Here is a 22,502-nt window from a genome sequence, read left to right on the forward strand (position 1 = left end):
CCCCCTCAGCCTTGATTTTAAACTGGGCTCTTGGCTTGCGCCAATTGATTAGCATAGATAAGGTAACTGAGCAAACATTCTCAGTGACTGCTTGGCTTCCTCTTATCTTAATAACTTTGAAGGCTAATCCTTTAACAAAAGTAAAACTTGAAAGCCTTGTTACCACCTCATTCACTCACCACAGCAAAAAGGGCCTCATAATTGTCCCCGGAGTGGTTTTGCACACTTCAAACAATTTTGGAAGCTGCCCTGGACATTATGGGACATTAATATTTATTAAATAAAATAATCTCCAATTTGGAACAAATGAGTTGGAAAAACTGCCAGCAGAAGCAGGCTTTGAGATATGGAAATACATTTACAGAACAGCTATTTTCTCCCTAAAGATGAAGGGGGCCATCCCTTTCCAACTTCCTATGATAAAATCCCCACCCCATATGGCACAACTGCTCACTATGGAGTGTGTGTGTGACAGCACACAAGCTGAATGAGGAGACTGGTGCAACTCAGCTACGTATGTGGGGAGAAGCACGAATGCGGGGAAGACGCACAGTCCTGGGCTTCTCAGTGCTTGCACTTGGGCAAAGAAAAGAGGGTGGGAAATAAAAATTGCAATTCTAGGGCAGCACTTGTGCTGGAGCTCATTTAAGTGCCTCTCTGACCAGAGGAAGACCAGGCATCCTGGACACTCTGGCCGCCTCTTGGCTCTTAGGGGAGAAAGAAGATAAAAATAGCCTCAAAGTGTGACTAACTAGTTCCACAATTAGACGCAACTCCATTTAGAAATAAGTAAGGGAGCATTCCGGATTGGAAAAAAGTATGTTGGGTGGGTCTACAGCATTTTGATCTTTGTAAAGTCAGCAGGGGGCGGGAAGGCAGTCAGGAGATTCAAACATTGCACAAAGACAATAACAGCTTAGAGAGATCTTTGATCTGAGGCCGGGAGGCTGAAGGATTCCTAGATACAACAGGCAGTAAAACTTCATTGCAGGACACAAGCTGAGAGCCCTGCTCCATTTCCAATGGGAGAATTTTGCAAGATCACACACTGGGGACAAAGGGGAGCTTCTGCTCTCTTCTCTCTCGGCCCAAGTGCTCTGTCTAAACGGTGTCACTCCGGGCTCAGAGACTATGCAAGCTGCCACTTTAAGTGACGTGGAACCAGATGCAAACAAATGTTTCACTCCTGGAAAGCAGGCAGAAAATCTGAAAGGATTCAAGGAGCCCAGGGGTTACTGGGGGAGGGGGGAGCCTTGGGCCCCCTCAATGCTGCTGTGCTCAACCTCCGTTCATCCGCAGCCTCTGGCCATGCTGGCTGGAGCTGATGGCAACCAAAGTATGTGGGCCGAGTGACAGAAGGCGGTGGGAACTCAAGATTTCCAGACTTTTTTGTTTACAGTGGTACCTCGGGTTAAGTACTTAATTCGTTCCGGAGGTCTGTTCTTAACCTGAAACTGTTCTTAACCTGAAGCACCACTTTAGATAATGGGGCCTCCCGCTGTCCCCACGCAATTTCTGTTCTCATTCTGAAGCAAAGTTCATAACCTGAGGTAATATTTCTGGGTTAGTGGAGTCTGTAACCTGAAGCGTCTGTAATCCGAGGTACCACTCTACTTCAAAATTCCTCAGGGTGCAAGTCAGCACTCCCAAACTCGCTATTTGCCCCACGAGATGAGGCGGGGACTGGAGAAGCATACAGTAACCATCGGTTAGAGGTTCCTGAGAGGGAACATTTAAGAAATTGCATCTTAAATATGAAACAAAAATGAAAGACCCACAAAAAATCATTTTGAGAGGCTGCCTCCCACCCAGAGCCATTTCTCCCTTCTACGCATTTCTTCTCCTTATTCTTACCTTGCCGACCCCCCCCCCCTCACTAGAGATAAACCTGGGTGGTGTCACTGGCATACTGACTCTCATAGCTCAAATCTTTGGACCACCTCACTCCAATGGTTTCGAGACAATGTTGAGCACCTACAGTTGCCATGGCAACTATGAAGTATTGATACCCTCCGGTTGAGACAGGAATGCTGAGGCCTCCCAGAGCCTTTACTACTAAAATCCTCAACACAAATTCTGGGACTACCCCAGTCAGGTAAGGGAGGAAACCCGCTCAGTAGCAGGGGAGGAAAGTGCACCATCGGAACCCACGATCCGCCACAAGTATCCATCACAAGGTAGGCAGGTGCCAAAGTAGACAAGGGATGCTGGAGAGCAAAGATGGGCTCCCTCTGGATGATGACCACCAGCACCGCTTGGCCCTTTGCTTTTGCTGAGCCAGAAAGAGCGACCCACATGTCCCAGCCCACGTGCCCAGGTCTCAGTAACGCAAGCTGGTTACACCTGGTGGGATGGGGTGGTCTTGGATTAAAGTATGTGCAAGCAAGATCTCATTATGGAATGATCTGGCATTTAATCACACCACCAGCTGACCTTAGAAGCTGGTAGAACTCAGGGATACTGTGGCTGAGGGCAAGTCCAGAAGACAGAACAGGCATCAAGTGTCTGATCTGCCCTTTCCTTCACCTGGTAGCTCAACACCTGCTCTTGCCCCATTTTGACCTCTCCCCCCACCTAAATCACTTATTCAGGTGCCTTCTTCTCCGCCCTTCCCAATTGTTATCAGCTTATATACTGTTTAATTGCCAAAGTGGATTCTAAGCTGTTTACAAGCATAAAAACGATTGCAAAAAGAAACACAAATACTCATTACTAACATGGACTCTAAAACAATTGCACCAATTGCACTAATATAAACATCCAGAGTTAAAATGTGTGACCATGACACACCTGTTCCAAACCATCTCACCATACCAATATATTAAAATAGTAGCAGAAGCCAACAAGTGAACTAATAAGTTGTTAAAATGCACAAAAGCAAGACTGGCCAAAAGTTGTTGATAAAACTTGCAAGGCCTGCAGCTAATTCTGCTCCAAAGCCCTGTCAAAAACTTTACACTTGCTGCACCCCTGAAATAAAAAGGCAGTGTGTGTGGCTCAGCCCCTGAAGCTGGAGGCAAGCGAAACCTGATCCTGTGCCAACAGCCAGTGTAACAAGAGCTCCGCTCGCATGCTCCAAAACAACTTGAGAACATTTGGAGAAGGAGAGCTGCTGCTTTGCATAGGTCAAAAATATATATTGCATAGATCGTTCCAACCATATTCTCCAACTGCCACCATCCGCATTGTCCCTCTGGTCCATCTGCAAAGGTTCTTGCCCAGTGTCAAGCCCCTACCTGGTCCCCACCCCCTTTTAAACTATGGAATAGACTAAAGATCTTTCAACACAACACCCCACCTATTAGGCCAAGCAGTTGTAATCTTCAAGACTGCTTAATCTGGGCTACAGGGAAACAGACCCTGGAAAGAGAAGGGGTAGGTTGGCAGGCAGAGGTAACCAAGGCAAAGATCATTTTGGGAGGCTGAAAACGCCACAGGGTAGCTGAAAGCAATAGAACTTCACTTTATGCCTTTTGACTGGCTGTATTTGGCCCTCATAAGAGAAGGAAGCAAGGTGGCAACTCAGCCAAGGCCTCTCAAGAAATCAAATCTGGGTCATGTCAGGGTACCTGGGCTCTGGACCCCTCCCGGTCCCATGCAGGCAGATGGGCCACTAGCCAGAAAGAGGACTCAGCAAGTAGGTATTTTCATTGTTCTGTGTCAATCAACAAGGGTTTTAATGGAATCATTTAATTGCAGAGTTGGAAGGGATCACAAGGGTTATCTAGTTCAACTCCCTGCAATGCAAGAATCTCAACACATGGTCCCCCATCCAATTTGAAACCATAGCAGACTCTGCTTAGCTTTGAAAACATGCTAGCTGTTTTGAGAATTCCAATTCTGAAAAGTGTAACTCCTCCAGAATTTTCTTGGACTGTGTAGGCTTTCCCTCCCTTACAGTATGCCCCTAACCTTTGCAGCCAGACTCCCTACTCCATCACAGGGCCAGGGCTTCAGGCTACGGAATAGGATTATTACAGCTTACCTTTTTAGATCTCACCAGCATATTGCCCACCTATAACACTGCTATGTGCCTTTCTCTGTACGGATAACTTTCCTAGGGAACGTGGTGAAAGCCCCTTAAGCCCCCACTCCCAAGATACCGTATTTTTTGCTCTATAAGACTCACTTTTTCCCTCCTAAAAAGTAAGGGGAAATGTGTGTGCGTCTTATGGAGCGAATGCAGGCTGCGCAGCTATCCCAGAAGCCGGCACAGCAAGAGGGATTGCTGCTTTCACTGCGCAGCGATCCCTCTTGCTGTTCTGGCTTCTGAGATTCAGAATTTTTTTTTTTCTTGTTTTCCTCCTCCAAAAACTAGGTGCGTCTTCTGGTCTGGTGCGTCTTATAGAGCGAAAAATACGGTACATGCAGCAGTGAGACACTTGTGTCAGCAAGATGCGCATCTGCCCCCACCATGTCTACCCGAAGGCAGAGATGTGCACAATGCCTACTGACTGCCCCAGTAGAGGGGGGGGGGGGAGTCTGAAACTTCTCACATTAGCCTGTAGTCCATCCTTCTCCCCTCCTGCCCACTCCCAGCTAGGTCCCCACAGTATGCCAGCCTGGAAGGAAGGAAGAGCTGCAGAAGGGGAAACAGCGTGCCAAGAGGGTTCAGCACCCTTCTACTTGGGGCAAACTGCAGCCCCCCACAAACACACTTTGGATGTTGTTGCAGCAGGTGCAGGTCTGAAGATGCAGAGTCTGCTGCTGCCGCCACCACCCACCCTTGGCCCAGCACACAAGGCAAGCCTGGGGTCTGCTCCTCCCTTAAACTATTTGGGTTCTACATATTTTCCTTATGTGGAGACAAAGCCCAGAAGCTGCAAGTAGCCCAGCTAGGAGAGAGAGAGCAGGCATATGGGGCAGCATCTGTAGCAGGACAAATAAGGTGCAGGAAGCTATTGCAACAGTCTCCCTACGCAATGGAGACCCCAGGCAACAGACAGAATTGGGAAAGGGATCTCTTTAACTATAGACCAAACACAAAGGAGGAGGCTTTTTGTCAGCTGGTGTCACTCCACTCCTGGCAGAAATGTGGAAAAAGTTGGAAAAAGGCTGAGGAACAAAAGCTCTTCATTTGGCTGAAGGTTGTGCTGCTGATGTGAAGCTACTAACACAAGGTGCAACAGTTATAATAACTTCACTGATCATGCACAGAATCTTGCAAGACTGTGAATTTCAGCTCACAACCTTGCTTTTAATTGCTCTTAACATCATTTTAATACCAACTGAAGACTCCTTTGTATTTATTGTCTTAATATGATTGATGTTAGTATTTTGGGGGAGCAATCCTATAGCAAGATCAGCTGTGATGAGCAGTAGCCCTGGGGATGAACAGAGTTCAGACCTGGTGTAACGTTACACCGGCTTGCTTTGTGCCAGCTTCTTGTGTACCTTAGGCTGGGTTTTCATTTGAGGCAGTTTCTACATCAAATGTGTTAAGCGATCTTTGGGTTGGCAATTGTTTAATTCTTCTGTGCTACTTTGGATTTAATATGGATTTTGATAACATTATGGTTATGTTTTAAACTTTGTTTCATTGAGATTGTATATTATCTAGAGAATTCAGGATGAGGCAGCCAAGAAATACTCATGAATATTTTTAATTATAAAAGTAACATTATTTGTTCACGTTTTGGATTAGGCCCAAGGCAAGAACACTAACCTCCATGAAAGTGGAAGGCACTCACCTCTGCATATCAGAAGGATCTCGCCCCACCTGTGAGAATCCTGAAAACTGAAATTTGTAAGCCATGCAACCCTTTCTAGCCATGCCCAAAGCTCAGAACTACCACTCTAGAATCAGTTACTTTTCTAAAACCGATAAAGCAGATTCTTCCTAGAAACTCGCTGAGCCACTTATGGCAGCGGATAGAGTTAAAAACTTCCTACCTGGAGTCCTAAAGGCAGAAAAAACACTTCTGAATCCGAACCACTGCCACTCCCACCACCTTGGAAGTTCATTATCTAATCAGCTGCAGAGAAAAGAGCGCTGTGCTTAATCATCTCTGGGTGTTGAGACATACACCAGGTACCAGTCCACACAATGTAAACAATATTCACGGGTGTGTTTTTTTTAATTTAAAAAACTGCATTACCTTTGTCTTACTGCAGAGACCTTTATCTTGGGTACACACATTTGGTTTCTGCCCATACTGGATGATTAGCTAATGATTAACCTAAGAAAATTGATTTTTAGAAATGTTCCCTTGTACTGTGAAAAGTTAGATGCACCTGGGAAGCTGGATCAGCTTAGCCAATGCAAGCAGCAAGTAGCAAGAAAAGAGGCTCTTGGAACAAAATCAGCGACTTACCTAAAACAGGCCATTTGTCCGAATAAAATAAAAAATAAGTTATTTCCCAACTTTATGGGCCAGCCTAATTATAGGACTGGCACTGAACATCTGCTTTGTTTACCTACAGGGGAAAGCTCTTGGGAAGGAACACTCAGATTACTAAGCCTTTTTACTCGCCAAGCTCCTCCTTCCAAGCAAGGCAAGGCAATGTGCTCAATGGGGAGTCAAAGATCCCCCTTAGCTATCAGAAAAGAATAACGTAAGCGGGGGGGGGGGGGCAGATTAGTGTCTCCTCTATCCACAAACACCTGTTTAACAGGCACACACTCCAGGGATTTTCTTTATGAATGCACAATTCCATTCTTGGGTCACTCTTGAACCCCCCGTGTGGGAGATGTGAAGCTGTGTTTTCTCCAGTACTGTCCAGGGTGCAAACTGCCTTGCTTCTGTACTGGTTGAAATTGCAGCACAGTGGGGCCATGTGCCCTATTTTACAGAGGACAGTCCTCTAACGGGAAGTGGGGGCTGCTCAAGTTCACTTTAAATATAAAGGTAGAAAGGAAGAGCATGGACCACAGCGCCATTAAACCACAGAGCCTAGGGCTTGCCAATCAGAAGGTTGGCAGTTCGAATCCCTGCAACGGGGTGAGCTCCTGTTGCTCAGTCCCTGCTCCTGCCAACCTAGCAGTTTGAAAGCATGTCAAGTGCAAGTAGATAAAAAGGTACTGCTCCAGCGGGAAGGTAAAACGTTTCCATGCGCTGCTCTGGTTCGCCAGAAGCAGCTTAGTCATGCTGGCCACATGACCCAGAAGCTGTACGCTGGCTCCCTTGGCCAGTAAAGCGAGATGAGCGTTGCAACGCCAGAGTCGTCCACAATTGGACCTAACGGTCAGGGGTCCCTTTACCTTCAGAAAGGAAGAGCAAGGGATTTGGAGCATATGGCACACAGAGCTGCCCCCCAAATGGTATTTGGGGCTAATTTATAAAGTTGGGGTGAAACCCTTCCTTACATGTATGCCCTGATTTCAGATGTTCTTAGGGTTGTTACCCCTATAGCTACAAATGGGTATTAAAAAGGGGGGGGGGATCTTCTGTTAACTAGATGTTATCTTCAAACTATATCGTTTCCACCATTTCTTTTTTCTACTGAATCTGATCATGGTCTTCCAGATTACTTTTCTGAATTATCTATTGGTGCAAAAAGGAAAGCACCTACAGCTTTGAGCTCCCATGCTATGCCCACAGTGGTCTGGTTCACACAGCACAACTTGGTTTGTCTTAAACCATGGCTTAATCGTGACCATGCCTTGCCCAGGTCATGCAGCTTCTGCCACTTGCAAAGGTTTGTTCTCGTTTTACTTCTGGCTGACTCAGGTCTATGGGTGGATGGCAAGACCTACTCCGGCTTCCTTCAGCTGCACCAGGAGGGTGAGAAACCAAAAGGGCACGCAGAGGGCAGCGGAGAGGCATGTTCAATATTTAACCATAGTTTAAGAGAAAATGTGGCTGAATGAGGCAAATATATTTGGAGGGGAAATACAATGAATTTATGCATTTTTAGCTAGAGTTTGAGGGACGCGGGTGGCGCTGTGGGTAAAACCTCAGCGCCTAGGACTTGCCGATTGCATGGTCGGCGGTTCGAATCCCTGCGGCGGGGTGAGCTCCCGTCGTTCGGTCCCAGCTCCTGCCCACCTAGCAGTTCAAAAGCACCCTTAAGTGCAAGTAGATAAATAGGTACTGCTTTATAGCGGGAAGGTAAACAGCGTTTCCGTGTGCTGCTCTGGTGCCGGTTCGCCAGAGCAGCTTTGTCACGCTGGCCACGTGACCCGGAAGTGTCTGCGGACAGCGCTGGCTCCCGGCCTCTAGAGTGAGATGAGCACACAACCCCAGAGTCTGTCAAGACTGGCCCGTACGGGCAGGGGTACCTTTACCTTAGCTAGAGTTTATATTCCCCCTGGAATGTATAATTCCCCTAGGAACAGGTTTTTGAAAGATTTTTTAGACAGTTTCCTTTTTGAACTATAGCAAGAAAACCTGTTATTTACTGGTTAATAAAGATAAATATGTTCCAATTTACACAGGGGATACGTTCCAAGGCACCGCACATTTAATTGAAATCATGTATACCTGAAACACCATTGAAGAAGCTTGCAAACACCCCGTTCCTCACCCCCACCCCTTTTCTGACGTTTTGGGGTCACTTCCAGGTTTGGTGCAATGCCCATGTTCCTGGTCGTGCACATATCTGACGCGCCTAAAATGACTGCTGCCTGCACTGTATAAGATTTCTGTTTCCTCTAGCAGCCTAACAGATCAAACATTTTATCGCATGAAATGTGCTGGGGATCACCCATGTCAACTTGGTTATTTCTAGTTTTGTAATGACTGGTTATTTCAGCTGACTGACTCGTTAAGACAAAATGGCATGCACGTTATTATAAGGAAAAACCAAATATACGACAAGAGTGGAGGCACTTCTCAATTATAAAAGCATCTTATTTGGCTTAGCGAGATAGAAAACTTACAAACACAGTGTGAATGTTGGCAGAGCAACCTTACAAGTTGTTTTGTGCAAGATTCTACAAGAAAAAAGTCAACAATAGTAAACTACCCCTACATCTGTTAAGTTGTCCAGTGCTAGATTGCCTTGGCCTAAAGTGGCAAAAACCAACCTGTGCCTCCAGCACAGAAACAGATCCAGGAAACGAGCAGCTCTGAACTTGTTCTTTCAGGTAGAGTGTAAATCTAGCACAATACTTTACATTACACATGTGTTTATACACACACATTCTGGTATTTGTTACTATTTATTATTCAAATGATGTCTAGCTTTGGTGACAACTGCAGGGCTGTGCCACATTTATGTTTGTGGTGTCCAATTACGAATCACTACTAAAAATGTGATATTATCAATGTGCTACTGATGTGAATTGTGCATTAGTTCACGTATTTTGAAAAAATAAATAGAAAGTGCAACTGCATGGGGGTGGGGTGGGAAGAGAGGCAACTAGCCATTCTGTTTTTGCACCTGTAACCCGGGTTCCAGGAGCCACGTGGCAAAGAGCTTTTCTCTCCCAGTTTCTCACACTGATTGGTCTCCGTTTCTTGCTGGAAAAGGCAGAGTAGAAAACTAGGAGTCCTGAATTGCCAGCAATTGTTTTCCTTTAAGCTTGAGATCAATCCAGGATTGCATAATTCCTTTATTGCATAATCTGGTTGGAGCCAGTTAAAATGTTATACAGATTAAGTTTCTGTTTCATGAAAATGAAAAATACAGGAGGTTGAAGGGGCAGGGGAGGAGAGGCTGCAATCCCAGGTGTCTTAATTTTTCTGTGCCCGTTTGACCACACAAATGTCAACCTGCATGAAGCCAGCATGGAGTGCAGACAGCCAGAACCTTTTCCTTTCTAAGAAGAGATGCACATGTTGTTGTTGTTTTAAAAAAACCACAGCCCACGTGCCTAATTAAACTAACTCTTCCAAGGCTGGATAAAAAACAATGATGTGGCCTGTTCCCATCTGGAATGCAAGGATCATTGTAATTACAAGCTTTCCCCATAATTGTATTCCCATACAACGAAATAATTGACCTGTTGAATTTATGTCTGCCACGTCCAGGAACTCTGTTTCCCCACAACACCAATCCTAAATCAAACCCTAGGCTGTCATCCTGTACCCTTTAAATGCCCATTAAATACAAAAAGACTTAATTCTGAGTTGATAGGTATGCCATGTAAATTCTCAATGAGTCCTTAAGTTTCTCTGCAAAATTTTCATATTTGCCTTTTTGGAGGTTGGGGGGAATTATTTAAAATTCACCAACACTTATTGTGCGGTAGTATTTACAGAAAATATCTAGAGAGTACCTATTTTCAAATGAAACCACCACAGGAAAGAAGCATCCTGGTTAACAGGGAAAAAGGAAAGGCAAGCTACTGAGAAGTAAGGCAGAAGCGGGAAAATTACGCTAAAGGAGAGGGCAAAACAGAACCCAGCCCAGGGATTCCTTTGGCCTGGTGTTCAAACAACTTGCTTATCAGTCATTCACTGGCTAACTCACTTGGGCTGACTCACTTCACAGAAATCACTTAGAAGGCCTGGTACCTGTCCATTTCGCTTCATCCATTTCTCCTTAGGAGGGCTGGGAGTTCAGAGTCCAGGACCTTTGCTCAGGGCATTAGAGAAGGAAATCCTGGGTGCTCTGGGACCAGTGAGAACCAATTTGGCAGCCACTGGATTATACAATGCCAAGGCAACATTCCCTTTATTACATATCTTCACTGACTGCTTGTATATGCATATTTAAAATTATTTTAATACAGAAGCACTATAAAATAACTTACATCATAGTAAATAAACTCAGTGTTCAATAGAATTTTATACTATATTTGTTGTCCATTTTTCTCTTGCCTCAATATACATTTAATAACTAGAATTTCAGCTATTTTACATAAGGTAAAGGTACCCCTGCCCATACGGGCCAGTCTTGACAGACTCTAGGGTTGTGCGCCCATCTCACTTAAGAGGCCGGGGGCCAGCGCTGTCCGGAGACACTTCTGGGTCACGTGGCCAGCGTGACATCGCTGCTCTGGCGAGCCAGAGCTGCACACGGAAACGCCGTTTACCTTCCCGCTGGTAAGCGGTCCCTATTTATCTACTTGCACCCAGGGGTGCTTTCGAACTGCTAGGTTGGCAGGCGCTGGGACCGAACAACGGGAGCGCACCCCGCCGCGGGGATTCGAACCACCAACCTTTCGATCGTCAAGCCCTAGGCGCTGAGGCTTTTACCCACAGCGCCACCCGTGTCCCTGATTTTTACGTAACTCCCCCCCAAAAAAACATTAACGTAGGAGAGTTCATTACTTCCCTAATTAGTTGCTGCATAAATTCAAAAAGTAAGAGATATATAGGATTTCGGGGGGAGGGGGTCTGTTTTCAACTGATTTAAATTTACTTTGCAAATTTCCAAAACCTTTCATGAATTAACATGCATCCCTTTTGTGACTCATGGGGTGTCAAATAAAGGCCTCTGATACCTCGTGAATCACAAGGTCTGTACATTTCAAATTACTTCTGTGCTACTTTTCTATTCCAAGGCTGCTAAAATGACAAAGACATGACAATCATAGAGTAAAGTTAATGAAATTAGGATTACTACCAAGCAAAACCATGACACTGCCAGCAGACAATCAAAAGTGTAAATGGGACACCTATTCTCTTCTACCTGATCATATTTCTGCCACATCAATCTATTCTCATTGATTAAAACACAGAATAAAATAGGGCGATCCAAAAGATACCAAACCTGTTAAGCAATACAAAAGCATTTTAAGCATGACTATTCATCCTTAAGCACAAGACCTTTAACTAGCCCCAATCCTGAACGGTTTTCTAAATTTAAAAAGTTGCTCTAACATCTTATATGACTTTCTACTACGAGAAACTGTTGTGCCAATATATTTGCAAACTTCGCCCCAACTCCACCCCTTCTTTGTCACTGCAGGAATATTATCTTCCTATGAATTATTGAACCTCTCGTTTCCTTGCAGTCAGTTTATAACCTGAGACTGCAATAAAATGAAAATGAGCTTTAAGGACATGTGGAACAGAGAGGCTTCGGAATGTGTTGCTGTAATAGCTAGCATTACACGTATAATTTTGTAATTAATAATTCCTGAAATACTGGAATCCTTCACTTAATGCCACATAGATATAGAAAGGAAAAGGAGTCCATTCTGTCAGGTCCTGTGCAAGCGGTCATCCAGGCTGGGCCCCAGCCAAGGGTCCCAGGAGCTCAAATGGGCTCCTCACTGGCTCTGCCCCAACTGAACTCTTCCTACTGGGCTATGGGTGGCCAATAAATACACTGGCAGCACCACTTGTGAATGGAAGACGGAATAGAGTGGTATTATTACTTCCCTTGATCTGGATACTACACTTGATGCTGCCTAGAATAGCATTAGCCTTTTTTTGCTGCTGCATCACATTGTTCACTCATGTTAAGCTTGTGTTCCACCAAAACCCCTAGATTCTTTTCATGTGTACTACTAGTAAGCCAGGTGTCCCCCATCTTATATTTGTGCAGTTGGTCCTTCCTGCCTAAGCGTAGCATCTTACATTTGTCCCTACTGAAATTCATTCTGTTAGTTTGGGCCCAGTTCGCCAATCAGTTACGGTCATCTGGAATATTTGGCGATTTTGGCTACCTCTCCCAGTTTAGTGTCATCTGCAAATCTGATGAGCATATCCCCAATTTCTACATCCAAGTTATTTATAAAGACATTGGACAACTGCAGATATTGCCATTGGGCCAAAGCTGGCAGATGGACCTCAGGCATCTGGAACACAGGGAGGGTGGGGAGGTAGTAATTGAGGTGAGGGGACAGCAATACACAATATTAATACATCCCATCAATAATTGCCTACTAGTGTGGATGGGAAAGACTGAGACAGTTTTCGATTGATAGCCCTCATGTGTGGATGAACATGCAACACCCCCAACCCCACTGGAAACCCTGGAACTGTGCAAGCCATATACACATTAACACTTCAGTGTGCGCACAGTCTATGGCTCTGTGCGCTGGCTGACTCTGCTTTTTTCACACATGCAGGCCAAGACCTGATGCTGCAACTGGTATTTAGACAGTAGCCTCCTCTGGGTTCTCTACACTCTTCTCCTGAACCTTTCTCCTTGCCTAGTTACCCGGAGTGGTGGTGGTGCAGCTGCAGGAATATGTGGCTTTCATTCTGGGAACTTTGAAGAGCACGTTGCTCTTTATAGAATGGAAGGGAAGTAAAGAGAGCCTGGCAGATTTTTACAGTGGAACCTTAAGGACAGGACTGTCTCAGGTAAACATTCAGCTGCAGAGAAGGGAGAACTCAAGAGTCCAGACCTACAGACAGAATGTGCAGTATGGGGGAAGAAAGTGGGGCTGGAAGATGACAAGCAGAGCAGGCAGCCACCCACTGAAAAGAAAATGCACATTTTTGCATTCAACACAGTGCCTGGGCATTTTTTGATGCACTGCCCAAGTTCAGGCACTTTGTCGTGCCAGCAGCCACTTCCCCCCCAAAAAAAAATTGTAGGGAAGATTGATGCAATGCCATCAACATACACAACAGTAACAGAAACATAGCAGTGGGGGAAAGGGTGTGATACAAACAAGCATGTTGCTCTCCCAGGTGTTGACAACCTGCATTTTGACAGCAGGAAAGACAGAGGAAGGAGAAGGGATAAATAAGGGCAGTTTGCACATGCAAGCAAATGCAATTACACATTCTCTGATGATTAAGTGATAAAAAGCCTTTGCGCACTCTATACCTTTAAAGCTCATCATTTCCCTCAGAGAATTCTGGACACTGTAGTTTGCCCCTGCAGTTACAATTCCAAGCAACCCCTAACCAACGACAGTGCCCAGAATTCCTTGAGGGAAAGGATGTGCTTTAAAGGTGTGCTGTGTTCTTGAGAAGGCGAGTTAAAAGAGCTTTTTAAAGATGGAAGAAAGAATCACACTTTTGCTCAGGGAAATAACTCTGAGAGATGTCTGGAAGAGCAGGACTCATTCAGAAGACAGAAAAGAGTGGGGAAAGGCAGAGCCATGTTCAGAGGACAAGAAGTTTATGCTGGATGTGAATGAAAGGGTTCCATGGAGACAGAGTCCAGAAAAAGTCAACAGCTTTGCCAGCAGAGTTTGAGATAGGTGTGAAAAGATCTAGGTGGGGACACAGGAAGCCAGCGGAGAAGGTTGCAGAAGTCAAGGTAATGCATGATGAGAGAGGAACAGCAGGAGTGTCTGGGTTAGAGAGGTAGCACTGGGCGTCCTCAGCTCATCAGAGAAGAGACAATGTGGAGAACAGGCCTAGGAAGGAGCCCCAAGGACACCCCCCCCCCAGAGAAGGAGGAGCCTTTTCTTCAAGCCTGACACATGAAGTGACAGTAATGGCTACCTGGGATTTCACACAGGAGAGTGACTATTTCCCTCTATATGCAAAACACCCTCAGCTGACGGATGACACAACCCTGGAAGTCCCAATATTACGCAGCCTCCATTGTTTCAGGAAAGACTTGTGTAGCATTTGCAAGTCACATGAACTAATTTTAAAAGTTGCCTAACCTTCATATATTTAACTGCCTTATCTTCTATAATTTAATAGCCACTAAATCTGGGTTTGTTTTAAAGCAAAGAATCCCAGCCCATCCTCAAAAACACCCATGGAACGTGGAGTAGGCTGCTACTGTGCAAACGCCAATGCGTTTGCTCTTTAGCATTCTCTGCAGTGACCTATTGCCACAGGGCCTGAAGAAAACAGGAAGATGCTACAGTATCTCAAGACAGTACCTGCCAGTCCAGGACAGGTAACAACCATTAAAATAGGTGTCGAAAAAAGGGGCTGGAACTTAATTTACAGAAGGATAGCAAATTCCTACGGTCAGAAAGTCACACATTTTACCAAGAAAGCCAGAGGTGCAACTACAGGCAGAGGGAAGCCAGTGGCCTCCAATATGGAGAACCATAACAGAAATCTCTTCCTCTTTCAAAAGAACAAACAAGATGGAGCAGAGCACCTGGAATATTATAAGTACCCTCCTCCCAAGTTCACGTTGTTACCAAGCCCCCTTATTCAGAGGACTGGAACATACATACACATTGTTTCAGATTTGTAACAGAAGGGGGAAACCTTCATGAAAAAGCATGAAGCAGCGCAGCTCCATGCGTACAGCAGACAATATTACCTGTATTCTTAGGTCCATCTGCATAGACTGGTCCTGGAGGTGGAGGAGCATTCTGCCATCCATAGGCTGGGTAGCCTTGGTAGCCTGGCTGTCCTACTGGATATGGCCCTGCGGGCTCTGGTGCATAGCCAGGGTAGGGACCAGGAACAGGTGGTCCACCTGGTTGATGGGTGTAAGGTGGGTATGGGGCAGTTGGGCCCGGGCCAGGATATGGCGGAGGGTTTTCGTAGTTCATGTAGAATGCCAAGTGTTTCCTAAGGACAGAGACAGATTTTACTTTGACTTACACAAGGAACATGCGTTACCACCAGCCATTTCAACAGCAACTTTTGTATACAAAATACTTAATCGTGATGTCCCTCACAAACTGATCTCCTACCATAAGGGTCTCTAAGTCAGTCTAGTCAGTCATAGGCTTTACACAGTACATCTGCCCAAGCAGAGCTGTGGCTTAGGCATGAAAATGTCTAGAGAGACACACAACATCAATGCATGATTGATGCCCAGGGTTATGCACACAGAAGAAGGCATGCTGAGGGTGTCTGCTTTTCTTTTTAAATTAGAGCAAATTCCTACCCACTAAGGTTGTACAAACAGGGTTCAGAAAATATTCAGACCATGACTGACAAGGACTCATGTGTCCAGCGATCAGATGTAGTGCATGAATGCTTTCCACAGAATTCTGCAACCCTTCCATGACTTTGCAGAAAGTAAATACTGCTGTTTTGCTGATACACAGAAGTCACAGAATTAAGTTTTGTCAAGCACATGATTTTGAGTATTATGATAAAGCACAAAACTTACACAGCCCAAACTATGCCCGACTCCAGGAGCCATTAGATCTAAATGCTAGTACTCTTTCAGGAAATATTCCAGTTCAATTTCAAAGCAGCAACCCAAAGCTACACATAATTAAATCAACAAGTATACATCTTTATACAAATATACATATACACATCATGGACATGGGAAGATATGTCCCCCCTAATATAAATAAGTCAAATACTTCTTATGTTTTTCTAGTGAATGCAGAGATCAGCAAGGATCCAGAACAGGCAAAGGCCCTTGAGATGTTTTGGGACTACAACTCCCATCATCCCTAGCTAACAGGACCAGTGGTCAGGGATGATGGGAATTGTTGTCCCAAAACATCTGGAGGGCAGAGTTTGCCTATGCCTGATCTGCTACCCTGAATCTTACCAGGATTGTCCACACAGCTGTGAAGATGACTGCATACTATTTGAAAGCCTCCAAGCTCTGCAATATGTTCAGTTTGCAAATTATGAATAACTAAACTGTCAGCACAAGCATTTACATTTCATCTCATGGAGAAACACTATTTTGCCTGGTGGCTAACAGCCCTTGCTTGTGAACATTTCTGAACACTTGGGCATGATCCTTCGCATGTTTGCTTAGGACTAAACTCAGCTTTTTGATCAAGGGGAATTGCTTTAAATATATTTATGCACAGGAATGCAGGTAAGCAAATAAGCACTATTTACATTCCAGGCCTCCACCCCCACATGACCAGCCCACAAACAAACAAAATGCTTTCAACTAATTGTACACGGCAGCATCCCTACCAGAAAACAAGCAGAAATCGGTGTCTTGTCTCTAAGCAACAAAATTCTGCAGCACTGGTGGACTATGTTCCAAGGTTGTATAAGCCATCTCTTTCGTTACATGAACCAGCATTTTTCCATTACAGCAAAGTTAGGATATTCCTGCCTGCTCAGAAAACTTGAGTTACAAAATGGGAAGCATTATAACTTAATCCAGCCTTCAGTTGACTGTCATTCTCAGCCCAGGACCCTCCCTCCCCCTCTCGCCTGTCAAGTCATAAAGCAGAGAAGAGAGTGCAGCGCGTCCTGGTTCATGCCTGTCGGACTGCAACTCCCCAGGGCACCATCTGGCTGGCCAGATCTACTCCCCTAAGATGAATGGCATCATGCACAGGGGCCAGGAGGCCTCCTGGAAAGCTGCTTCTTCCCTGCTCCTGCAAGGGCTCTGCGCCCTCTCTTAACGCAGCACTGCAAGCGGTCACTGTGTGCCTGGACTATGTGGATATCGCTTTTGAGCAAACACTGAGCTGAGCTGCATGGATTTGGAACTGGACTTTGATAAGAGATCCAGGGCTGGGCGTGACTGTTTGTGCTGCATGCAGTGCAAACCTCAAGATCAAGAGGCTCTTAAGGCAAAAGCAGGCAAGCAGTTTTTAGTATTTCTGTGTATGGCAGATGAGCACAGGAGGAAAATGTTTAAGCAGAAGCTGCTTTTTTCTGATGGCAGGGTTGCTGCTTCACGCTAGCAGATAAAACCTTTGTTTTGATTGTTTGCACTTCTAGTTTTGAAAGATAAAGGCTGCATTTCAGCTGGCTGATATATTTACAAGCTGAAGTGATGTGGTCAGAAGCAAGCACCACTAAGTTCAGTGGCGCCCCCTCCCTCAACAGTATGTGCAGGACTGCAGTGACAACACATGTCTGATCAGGGATGGGGAATCCCCCCCCCAATCTCCCCCCCAAAAAATCCCCAAAGGCTGGCCACTAGATCACCTCTGCTACTCACTATTCTATTGCCACCAGATGACCCTGATCAAAAGGCAATTATGCTATGTAAAGCTGGTGGGGTTTTTTTTTTGGGGGGGGTATTTATTATATAGCTACATAGCGGATCAACATATCTGCCTTCATATTTTGGATTCCAGCTATGAGGGCTGTCAAAATGTGCTTCTGCACTTAGAAAATGTGCCACCAGACCCCTGTAAGGAGGGCATCTTCAGCCCCCCCCCCCAACCATTCTGCACCCCTCAGTGGCTGCTTTTTTTTTAAAAAACTGTTTTTTCTACATCTTTTTTCACCTCTCTAGATAAAACAGTTGCCTTGAACCAGTTTTGTTCCTGATTAGCCTTAACACAACAAACCTGTTTACCCTCCCAGATGCTAATCAGCTGTTGAGGAGAGCTAATGATCCAAGGACAGACAGGGCCGGACAAGGTTGGCTCCCAGTTTCTGAACAACAGATACCAGGCCCACACCAGCCCAGAACGCAGTAGATCCCTTTAGTAACCCAGCCTGCAGCCCTGTGTATCCACGTCACTCTTGTGACTATGTGATCTTTAAGTCTGATTATATCCAAAGCAGTCAGGCGTGTCTGTCCTGCTGCATGTCACAAAAGTGGCCACACAGCCTAAGGGAATCGCTGTCTTCAGGCACCCTCAGCTGACAGGGACAGCGGGAGCCCATGCCGCTGAGACTGGCTCCCTGCAGTTAGCAGAAGGCAGCTTCCTGACTACGCTGAGCCATTTCAGCCTTCCCAGAAAAGTAACTGCCATTGAAAAAAAGGGAGCAGGTAGCTTTCGAGGTCCTGTCTTTCTTATTAGACATGATATAACTGTAGGGGTCTCAAAGGCCACTTGGCCCACTGCCCCTTCTAAGGCATGGTCAACCTCCTGAAAGAACAAGTTGCAGGAGGGTACAGGTCAAGTGGAAGATCAGAGACAGAAGAATGGTTCTCCAGGGCCTCCTCCCCATCACTGTCTAAGAGTCCCCAGAGCCCGCTTTTCTGCCTTCTCCACTAGTGAGCTTTGGCCTCCCACTTCTATGTGCTAAAAGAGGCCTTCTCAGTGGCTTTGTTTACACACTCTTCAGTTCAACATCTCGAGAGGATGTGCTTGTGTCATCCCCCAAGGTGCAATCCATGGTTCCTCTGCTTATTTACATGTCAACCTGGCTTAGCTAGTCATCAGTATGAGGTGATTTTTCCACATGCCTCCTGCTGGTGTCCGTGACACTTTGCTAATCTGATTTTCTCAAAAGCCCCAGAACCTGAAGCAATTGCCACACTCGGCCACAAATAAATTATGGCTCCGTCCTCCCAGGCAGAGAGGCTTTAATCCATCCAACACCAAAGCAGTGTAAAAGCAGCCTGATCCCCCACAAAGCAGACAGGCCAACTGAGCTGTGGCTTACACAAAAACAAAACAGGGGGCGCAACATTAAAGGAATGCTGCTGCTCTCCACTTGTACTGAGGTCCCTGTAACAAATTAATATTAGGAATAGACAAGAGAGGCAGCCTGGCTGAAAGCGACAGAAATAATAACGGAGTCTGACCCCTTTCAAACAGGAACACTCTTCAGGAATATTTCACAAGAACTTCCAAGAGCAGCATTCGTCACAGACTCTATATGGGGCTGCAGCATCAAATTTATCTATTTATTTAAAATATTGATAGACCACCTAATGAAAACAATACCAAGACAATGTACAATGAAACAATTCGCTACAAGACATTTCAATGTGCTATTAAAAACAAGCCAATACATCACAATTGCAGTAGCCAAGAGGCCAGGGAGCGTTCAAGTAGACTGAAGTTGACTGATTGATTAACCATCAACAGGAGCTCACCCCAGTGTGGCATTTCCCCCTTCTCCCATCCATGTTGAGGAAGACTGCAAAAATGTGCCAAGGTGTTGTGTGTTGCGCATTTTGGCCATTTCTCCATTCTACCTCACTGGCTGGGGCAGGAAAGCTACACAGGCCATGTTACATGGCTGTTACAGGGAGACGGAGATCTTGGCAAGAAGCTGCCTGGTTCCATCTCTTGTCAGCTTGGAAGCAGGTGGCTGTAGCTCAGGGACAAGAGCATGGTCAATTCCCGGCATCTCAAGGTAGGGCTGAGACAGCTCCCTGCCAGAAACCCTGGAGCCCCACGGAGAGTCAGCTTGGACAATAGATGGACAATAGATAGACCTTCCTATATTCATGAGCTGAGCTTTCTCTTCTCTTGCCTGAGGGCTCTCTAGTGAGGTCACAACTGGCATGAGATGTGAACAAGGGAATTTATTTCTCAACTCACCCTTGAGCTACTTTTATTAATAGCATTATTATTTATTAATTTTGTATTCTGCCCTTCATCCATAGCTTTCAGGGCAGTTCACAGCATAAAACTACAATATAAAAACACACAAGACATAATTAAAACAAGAACAAAACCAACCAATAACCCCCACCTTCCTCCACACATCTAAAAGACTGCAAATCAGCCAAAGGCCTGGTTGAAGAGGAATGTTTTCGCCATGCAAACCTCCCTAGGGAGACTATTCTACAAATGGGGAGCCACCGCAGAAAAGGCCCATTCTCATGTTGCCACCCTCGGGGCCTCTCGTGGAGGAGGCACAGGAAGAAGGGCTTCAGATGACTGCAAGGTCCAGGTAGGTAGGCGGTCCTTCAGGCATTGCACATTTTCTTCCAGAAATTTCAGCAACTAATATATGTCCAACACCATGAGAACTGCCGGCAGATACAAGACCAGGAACACAGCTTTTAGTTTTTGAAACCTCTAGTCAAGCTTTTAAAATGGTCCTCATTGAATAAGGGAGTGGCTAAATGGGAAGTAGTTTGAGAGCAATAATGAGTTCCTGGCAAAAACAAATTTTGGCCCTCTTCCAGAAACATTAATGGTCAGCTATAGGGATGAAGCTGCAGGAAAAGGCACAGGAAGAAACAGAGTATGTGGCCAGCCACAACACAAGGATGGAGTGCTGCATTTTAGAAAACATCAATCATCTGCAGATTTAAATCAAATCAAATTAAATCACGATTTAAATCACAATTTAAATTGCTAGTCAGTAAGACTTGATTTAAATAATTTTTTTTTACAGAAAGACTCATTCTTGCTGGTATAATCTTAATATACAACCAGATGAAGGTTTCATTTTTGGAATAATAAAATTTCAGGAATAATAAATTTTCAAAGTAGTTTTTACAGTTATATCAAAAATTACAGATTTGGTTATACTGTTAGAAATACACAGACAGGTAATTATGAAATTATTGTGAGGTTTAAAAAGTTAACTGTATCTGCTGTACTTTATTGGAAGGGGGAAAATAATCATTTTCTTAATAACAATTTAATCAATTTATTTAACTAAAACAATAACATTATAGCATATGCATCCATGTTTGATAACTGATGTGGTTAAATGGTTTTTTTTAAAAAAAAACTTAGACTGAGTTTTAGCACACATGAAAAACTTAAAACAAATCCTTATTTCCTGATGAATTGCCTTTGGACTATAATGTAACTTAAATAGAAAACTATCTTTAGAAAGATTTTTCCTCCAAAAGCATTTTATTGTAAAAATCCAATATAAATTTTAAAAATCCATTTTTTAAATATATATTTTTTAAAAGTCATTGATTTTTATCCACCCTGCTGTGAACACTACAAGCACGTCATAAAACGTACAGAGCATTTGCTGCTTTGTGATTGGCCCATTATCAGGGCTGCTCTCTACACATACGTAAAATTTCTACCTCCCTTCCTTATCAAATTAAAAGCTGAAGAACAGAAATGCTTGTACAGTATACTTATGGCGTGCCAAGTTACTTTTATCTCTCCGTGTTTTATTTCCTTAAAACGTGTTGCAATTGAGTAGCCTAAGCGCAACCACTGACTCTCCTACACACGTATTATATTTAGCAATTTATGGGAGTAGCATCTCCATTGACCAAAACACATTCCAGGAAGATGTGCTCTCCACAAGCCATGCCTTCCCTAATAACCTCACAGGAACTCTTTCTGTTTCTGACGTTAGTGCTGTGGAAAGATGCTGCCACTTAATTCAGCAGCCACTGGATCCCAGCTTTGCCTGCCCCATTGAATTTGAACTGAAACTAAGTCACCCTGCTTTATACAACAGTAGTTTGTGTATTCAGGTATTGCCTCAACTAAAAGACTAGTTTTGCCAGAGCAATACTTTATTATATTTTCAAACCATCCTTCACTGGTTAAGATCCTAGGCAATTTACCTTTAAAAAAACAAACCCAAAACCTGTGTGAAGAGATGCGTTTTAGAATGCTACTGAGAACTCAGTAAGGAGAACCTCCAACAGGACGTTCCACAGGCAGGTGACACTAGCACGACCACAGTGAGATTTCCCAGCTGCCAAGATCCACAGCTGTACTCCATCTGTGCCTTTTCCCCATTCATCCACATTTCACCATTAACTTGGGGGGTGTCTAGGAAGCATCCCTCTGAGGGCCTGATTTGGACCAGTTGCTAACCCCTGGCAGAAACAGTTTTGGACAAACTGTGACTAGGCTTGGTTGCCAGCAATTATTTTGGGTGGCTGCTGTGCTACGTCCTGCTGCTACCTTCTCAGGTGTGTCTGGTATTCTCACTGAGCATGGCCTAAAGTTCCAGCCTTTCGCAACCTGTGGGTCCCCAGGTGTTGCTGAACTACAACTCCCATCACGCCTAGCTACCAAGGCCAGAGCTCAGGGATGATGGGAGTTGTAGGCCAACAACATCTGGGGACCCACAGGTTGAGAACCGCTGGAACGAAAATAGAAGTCGTGCCTCTAAACAGCGACAGGTTGTCTTTCCCACACCATTAGTTATCAACGGCAAGCATTCCCCATTCCCATTAGAAAGTATGAATTTCTGCTCAGTTTTCCTCTTGAGCTT

At 44.8% G+C, this 22,502-nt stretch overlaps 1 protein-coding gene across 1 annotated transcript in view; it reads right to left on the reverse strand.

Annotated features, from left to right (window-relative positions):
• The window catches only part of CYSTM1 (cysteine rich transmembrane module containing 1), a 36,058-nt gene that overhangs the window by 7,422 nt on the left and 6,134 nt on the right, over positions 1–22,502 (reverse strand). The window contains exon 2 of the mRNA XM_028738261.2: positions 15,031–15,284. Coding sequence (XP_028594094.1) covers positions 15,031–15,265 — 235 coding nt within the window. The 5' untranslated portion in view covers positions 15,266–15,284. The remainder of the gene's footprint in view (positions 1–15,030; positions 15,285–22,502) is intronic.

The sequence above is a fragment of the Podarcis muralis genome, chromosome 8 (assembly GCF_964188315.1).
Source record: "Podarcis muralis chromosome 8, rPodMur119.hap1.1, whole genome shotgun sequence".
Classification (NCBI taxonomy): Eukaryota; Metazoa; Chordata; class Lepidosauria; order Squamata; family Lacertidae; genus Podarcis; species Podarcis muralis.